The 7,500-nt window shown below is 45.0% G+C and overlaps 1 protein-coding gene across 1 annotated transcript in view; it reads left to right on the top strand.

The window, feature by feature from the left end:
* Positions 1-7,500, top strand: part of gbe1b (glucan (1,4-alpha-), branching enzyme 1b) — a 271,934-nt gene that overhangs the window by 191,254 nt on the left and 73,180 nt on the right. The window contains exon 13 of the mRNA XM_041876741.2: positions 5,726-5,910. Coding sequence (XP_041732675.2) covers positions 5,726-5,910 — 185 coding nt within the window. The remainder of the gene's footprint in view (positions 1-5,725; positions 5,911-7,500) is intronic.

The raw sequence follows: 7,500 nt of genomic DNA, 5'->3' as shown, positions 1-7,500 counted from the left end.
TGAAAAAATGAATGGAAGTATATATGGAGACTGTTTAGTGCCAAAAATATGGGGTTAAATACATGTATAAAAAAATTACAAATATTTCCTGATCTTTCTTATATCTCTAAGATATAGGACAGACACTTGTGACGTCACGAGAGGCTACACAGCTTTCAGCGGGATTGCTCAAGTAGTGCAAGGAGACAAGGTTCAAACAAAACAAGGATTTTATTATAGGTCTTGGGAAATTAACGAAAATATAACAAAATTCTGTTCTCTTGTGGCTCTTTAAGGGTTAACAGTTCAGGGATGTCTCTTCCACATCCAAAATCATAATTCTCACTCGCTCAGATAACTTTTCCCCAGCCTTACTGTAGTCCACGTTGCAGCTAGTGGCCAACCCAGCAAAAAGTCCTTCCAAATGTCTCTCACGTATTTCCACAGGTGCATATATCCAAAGGTGAGTATTTCCCAAAGGTAAGTGTCTCCAAATCCTTATATTCCTCATGGAAGTGGACGTGCAGCACTATTGTCCTCCAGAGCCCAGGTTGGAGACTGTGTCTCTTCCCTTCCCAAACCTTCAGCTCATCAGCTCCTCATTTGTTTCAGCTGCGTGGGAAGATTGGCCATAGAGGGGTGGAGTTCCCGACCATACCAGCAGATGGAGCCATAGCTGTCTGGGTTTGCAGCCACCTCAGGGGGATGTAACGTCCCTCCAGGACACAGCCTCTCGTGACATCACACACTTCAGAACGAACTTCCTGTAGATCATTTTTGGGGGGACTATCTGTTGTTCCATGTAGTGAAACTGTTATTCAATGTATTTGTATGGGTTAATAGCAGTAAGGCCAAATTCAAATTTTCATCAAATAATTTTTGAATATATTTTTTTTATACTTCAATGGGTCTTAAAATTCAAAATAAAATAGCAAAATGATCCTTGGTATGACCTTCTTAAATCTGAACGATAAACATCTTAAAGCAATTATATATAGCTTAGTAGAAGCTTCCCTTGTTTAGACTTGGGATTAGAGTGTTTAGTGCCAAAAATAAGGGGTTACAAACATGAAAAACAAAAAACACACAAAAAAGTTTCCTGATCTCTCTTATATCTCTCAGACATACAGTCCATTTGGAAAGTATTCATACCCCGTTACGTTACAGCCTTATTCTAAAATGGATTAAAAAAAAGTATTTATTTTTTTCCCCCTCATCAATCTACACACAATACCCCATAATAATATTTTTGCAAATGTATAAAAAAATAAATAAAAATAATAATAATACATTTACATAAGTATTCAGACCATTTACTCAGTACTTTGTTGAAGCACCTTTGGCAGCGATTACAGCATCGAGTCTTCTTGGGTATGACGCTACAAGCTTGGCACACCTGTATTTGGGTAGTTTCTCCCATTCTTCTCTGCAGATCCTCTCAAGCTCTGTCAGGTTGGATGGGGAGCGTCGCTGCACAGCTATCTTCAGGTCTCTCCAGAGATGTTAGATCGGGTTCAAGTCCGGGCTCTGGCTGGGCCACTCAAGGACATTCAGAGACTTTTCCCGAAGCCACTCCTGCGTTGTCTTCAAATCAAATCACATTTGATTTGATTTGCCACATGCGCCGAATACAACAGGTGTAGACATGACAGTGAAATGCTTACTTACAAGCCCTTAACCAACAATGCATTTTTTATTTTTTTTATTTTTTTAAGTGTTAAGCAAAAAAAATTAAAGCAAATAGCTAAAGAGCAACAGTAAAATAAAATAACAGTAGGGAGGCTATATACAGGGGGGTACCGGTGCAGAGTCAATGTGCGGGGGCACCGGCTAGTCGAGGTAATTGAGGTAATATGTACATGTGGGTAGAGTTAAAGTGACTATGCATAAATCATTAACAGAGTAGCAGCAGCGTAAAAGAGGGGGGTGGGGGTGGGGGGGCAGTGCAAAAAGTCCGGGTAATAATGATTAGCTGTTCAGGAGTCTTATGGCTTGCGGGTAGAAGCTGTTGAGAAGCCTTTTCGACCTAGACTTGGCGTTGTGGTACCGCTTGCCGTGTGGTAGCAGAGAGAACAGTCTATGACTAGGGTGACTGGAGTCTTTGACAATTTTGAGGGCCTTCCTCTGACACCGCCTGGTATAGAGGTCCTGGATGGCAGGAAGCTTGGCCCCAGTGATGTACTGGGCCGTACGCACTACCCTCTGTAGTGCCTTGCGGTCGGAGGCCGAACAGTCGCCATACCAGGCGGTGATGCAACCAGTCAGGATGCTCTCGATGGTGCAGCTGTATAACTTTTTGAGGATCTGAGGACCCATGCCAAATATTTTCAGTCTCCTGAGGGGGAAAAGGCTTTGTCGTGCCATCTTCACGATTGTCTTGGTGTTCTCAACCTTGACGCTCTCAACCTGTTCCACTACAGCGCCGTCGATGAGAATGGGGGCATGCTCAGTCCTCTTTTTTTTCTCCTGTAGTCCACAATCATCTCATTTACATTTAAGTCATTTAGCAGACGCTCTTATCCAGAGCGACTTACAAATTGGTGCATTCACCCTATAGCCAGTGGGTTAAACACTTTACAACAATTTTTTTTATTTTATTTTTTTATTTTATTTTTTGGGGGGGGCTAGAAGGATTACTTCATCCTATCCCAGGTATTCCTTAAAGAGGTGGGGTTTCAAATGTCTCCGGAAGGTGGTGAGTGACTCCGCTGTCCTGGCGTCGTGAGGGAGCTTGTTCCACCATTGGGGTCACTCTGGCACCATTGGGGTGCCAGAGCATCTCCTTTGTCTTGATCACGTTGAGGGAGAGGTTGTTAACCTGGCACCACACGGCCAGGTCTCGGACCTCCTCCCTTTAGGCTGTCTCATCATTCTTGGTGATCAGGCCTACCACTGTTGTGTCGTCAGCAAACTTAATGATGGGGGCGGCCTGTCAGGAAGTCCAGGATCCAGTTGCAGAGGGAGGTGTTTAGTCCCAGGATCCTTAGCTTAGTGATGAGCTTTGAGGGCACTATGGTGTTGAACGCTGAGCTGTAGTCAATGAACAGCATTCTCACGTAGGTGTTCCTCTTGTCCAGGTGGGAAAGGGCAGTGTGGAGTGCATTAGAGATTGCATATTCTGTGGATCTGTTTGGGCGGTATGCAAATTGGAGTGGGTCTAGGGTTTCTGGGATAATGGTGTTGATGTGAGCCATGACCAGCCTTTCAAAGCACTTCATGGCTACAGATGTGAGTGCTACGGGTCGGTAGTCATTTAGGCAGGTTATCTTAGTGTTCTTGGGCACAGGGACTATGGAGGTCTGCTTGAAACATGTTGGTATTACAGACTCAGTCAGGGACATGTTGAAAATGTCAGTGAAGACACTTGCCAGTTGGTCAGCACATGCTCGGAGTACACGTCCTGGTGATCCAACTTGCCCTGCGGCCTTGTGAATGTTGACCTGCTTAAAAGTCTTACTCACATCGGCTACGGAGAGCGTGATCACATAGTCATCCGGAACAGCTGGTGCTCTCATGCATGCTTCAGTGTTGCTTGCCTCGAAGTGAGCATAGAAGTGATTTAGCTCGTCTGGTAGGCTTGTGTCACTGGGCAGCTCACGGCTGTGCTTCCTTTTGTAGTCTGTAATAGTTTTCAAGCCCTGCCACATCCGACGAGTGTCAGAGCCGGTGTAGTACGATTCAATCTTAGTCCGGTATTGACTCTTTGCCTGTTTGATGGTTCGTCGGAGGGCATAGCGGGATTTCTTATAAGCGTCCGGGTTAGAGTCCCGCTCCTTGAAAGCGGCAGCTCTACCCTTTAGCTCAGTGCGGATGTTGCCTGTAATCCATGGCTTCTGGTTGGGGAATGTACGTACGGTCACTGTGGGGACGACATCATCGATGCACTTATTGATGAAGCCAGTGACTGATGTGGTGTACTCCTCAATGCTATCTGAAGAATCCCGGAACATGTTCCAGTCTGTGCTAGCAAAACAGTCCTGTAGCTTAGCATCTGCATCATCTGACAACTTTTTTTATTAACCGAGTCACTGGTGCTTCCTGCTTTAGTTTTTGCTTATAAGCAGGAATCAGGAGGATAGAGTTATGGTCAGATGGCTGTGGTCTTGGCTTTGTGCTTAGGATCGTTGCCCTGTTGGAAGGTGAACCTTCGCCCCAGTTTGAGGTCCTGAGCGCTCTGGAGCAGGTTTTCATCAAGGATCTCTCTGTACTTTGCTCCGTTCATCTTTCCCTCGATCCTGACTAGTCTCCCAGTCCCTGACTGAAAAACATCCCCACAGCATGATGCTGCCACCACCATATTTCACCGTAGGGGTGGTGCCAAGTTTCATCCAGACGTTGCGCTTGGCATTCAGGCCAAAGTGTCAATATTGGTTTCATCAGAGAATCTTGTTTCTCATGGTCAGAGTCTTTAGGTGCCTTTTTGGCAAACTCCAAGCGGTCTGTCATGTGCCTTTCACTGAGGAGTGGCTTCCGTCTGGCCACTCTACCATAAAGGCCTGATTGGTCCAATTTGTAAGTCGCTCTGGATAAGAGCGTCTGCTAAATGACGTAAATGTAAATGTAATTGGTGGAGTACTGCAGAGATGGTTGTCCTTCTGGAAGGTTCTCCCATCTCCACAGAGCAACTCTAGAGCTCTGTCAGAGTGACCATCGGGTTCTTGGTCACCTCCCTGACCAAGGCCCTTCTCCCCCGATTGCTCAGTTTGGCCTGGTGGCCAGCACTAGGAAAAGTCTCGGCGGTTCCAAACTTCTTCCATTTAAGAATGATTCAGGCCACTGTGTTCTTGGGGACCTTCAATGCTGCAGACATTTTTTGGTACCCTTCCCCAGATCTGTGCATCGACACAATCCTGTCTCTGCTCTCTACAGACAATTCCTTCGACCTCATGGCTTGGTTTTTGCTCTGACATGCACTGTCAACTGTGGGACGTTATATAGACAGGTTTGTGCCTTTCCAAATCATGTCCAATAAATCGAATTTACATTTTAAAATGTTTTAAAACATTTTAGTCATTTTAGCAGACACTCTTATCCAGAGCGACTTACAGTTAGTGAGTGCATACATTATTTTATTTTTTCATACTGGCCCCCCGTGGGAATCGAACCCACAACCCTGGCGTTGCAAACGCCATGCTCTACCAACTGAGCTACACGGGGCCTCCAATCAAGTTGTAGAAACATCTCAAAGACGATCAATGGAAACAGGATGCACCTGAGTTCAATTTCGAGTCTCATAGCAAAGGGTCTGAATACTTATGTAAATAAGATTTCAGTTTTTTTTACAAACATTTCTAAAAACGTGTTTTCGCTTTGTCATTATGGGGAATTGTGTGTAGATTGATGAGGAAAAACATTTATATAATCAATTTTAGAATAAGGCTGTAACGTACAAAAATGTGGAATAAGTCAAGAGGTCTGAATACTTTCCGAATGCACTGTATATATGTTTTGGATACTTCAAGGGGTCTTAAATTTCCAAATCAAATAGCTAAATGATCCATGGGATGACCTTATTAAAACAATTCCTTCTTATGACTCTTATGGGTTAATGCTTCTATTTTGGGTTATGATAGGGTAAAACAGTTTAAATAAACTCATGAGGCATTTATAGATTATATTCTTCAAGAATCAATGGCTCTATAATTAATTTAAATGTTCAAAAATGGATGTACCATTCTCAGATTGCCCCTTTTAAACATTCCCTGTCTTTTCTTCATCCTAAAATGATTTTCTGTCTTTTCTTCAGGTAATGAGTTTGGCCACCCAGAGTGGCTGGACTTCCCTAGGAAGGGTAATGATGAGAGCTACCACTATGCCAGACGTCAGTATAATCTGCTGGACGCTGACCACCTCCGCTACAGACAGCTCTATAACTTTGACCGGGACATGAACCGCACTGAGGACAAGTACGGTTGGCTGGCTGCACCACCGGTAAGGACGCACATGCACACACACGTAGTTGCATGCACACGCACACACACACACACACACACACACACACACACACACACACACACACAGAACCGCACTGAGGAGAAATGCAGCTTCCTGGTTGACCATCCCTAAGGACACACAGTTCCATGCACGCAGATATACATCTACAGTCACTCACAGTCACCCACAGTCACCCACAGTCACCACTCTACTTATTTTAGGTTTGTGTGTTCAGTACATCCAAGACCAATATAGATCTATTTCCTGTCCTTTTACTTTCCATTCTACACCAGTGAACCAGATACCGCCTGTCATCTCTGTCATCTCTTACTCTATTCCCACATGGAGGAGGCAGACAGACAGGCAGGCATTTTAGTATTTGGTATTTTATTAGGATCCCCATTAGCTGTTGCGAAAGCGGCAGCTACTCTTCCTGGGGTCCACACAGAACATGAAACATGACATAATACAGAACATTAATAGACAAGGGCAGCTCAAGGACAGAAGTACATATATATAGAACTACATACATTTAAAACAGTACACATAGCCTACACGCACTACATTACCAAAAGTATGCGGACACCTGCTCATCAAACATCTCATTCCAAAATCATGAGCATTAATATGGAGTTGGACCCCCCTTTGCTGCTATAACAGCCTCCACTCTTCTGGGAAGGCTTTCCACTAGATGTTGGAACATTGCAGCGGGGACTGGCTTCCTTTCTGCCACAAGAGCATTAGTGAGGTCGGCACTGATGTTGGGCAGTTAGGCTCGCAGTTGGCGTTCCAATTCATCCCAAAGGTATTCGATGAGGTTGAGGTCAGGGCTCTGTGCATGCCAGTCAAGTTCTTCCACACCGATCTCGACAAACCAATTCTGTATGGACCTCGCTTTGTGCACGGGGGCATTGTCATGCTGAAAGTAGCGTTCTGCTGGCATCCGCCAAACCCAGATTTGTCCATCGGACTGCCAGATGGTGAAGCGGGATTCATCACTCCAGAGAACGCGTTTCCATTACACCACTCCAGCCGACGCTTGGCACTGCGCATGGTGATCTTAGGCTTGTGTGCAGCTTCTTGGCCATGGAAACCCATTTCATGAAGCTCCTGACAAACAGTTATTGTGCTGACGTTGCTTCCAGAGGCAGTTTGGAACTCGGCAGTGATTGTTGCAACCGAGGACAGATTATTTTTACGCGCTACGCGCTTCAGCACTCGGCGGTCCCGTTCTGTGACCTTGTGTGGCCTACCACTTCATGGCTGAGCCGTTGTTGCTCCTAGACGTTTCCACTTCACAATAACAGCACTTACAGTTGACCGGGGAGCTCTATCAGGGCAGAAATTTGACGAACTGACTTGTTGGAAAGGTGGCGTCCTATGAAGGTGCCACGTTGAAGGTCACAGAGCTCTTTAGTAAGGCCATTCTACTGCCAATGTTCTGCTATGGAGATTGCATGGCTGTGTGCTCGTTTTATACACCTGTCAGCAATTCACTAATTTGAAGGGGTGTCCACATACTTTTCTATATATAGTGTATCAATACATAAACAACAAATATTGTATCTAGGCCAAATAGGGGAGCGG

This window comes from Coregonus clupeaformis, chromosome 5, assembly GCF_020615455.1.
Source record: "Coregonus clupeaformis isolate EN_2021a chromosome 5, ASM2061545v1, whole genome shotgun sequence".
In the NCBI taxonomy this organism is placed as follows: Eukaryota; Metazoa; Chordata; class Actinopteri; order Salmoniformes; family Salmonidae; genus Coregonus; species Coregonus clupeaformis.
Note: the sequence above shows the minus strand (reverse complement) of the source record. Positions and strands in the feature narration are given on the sequence as shown.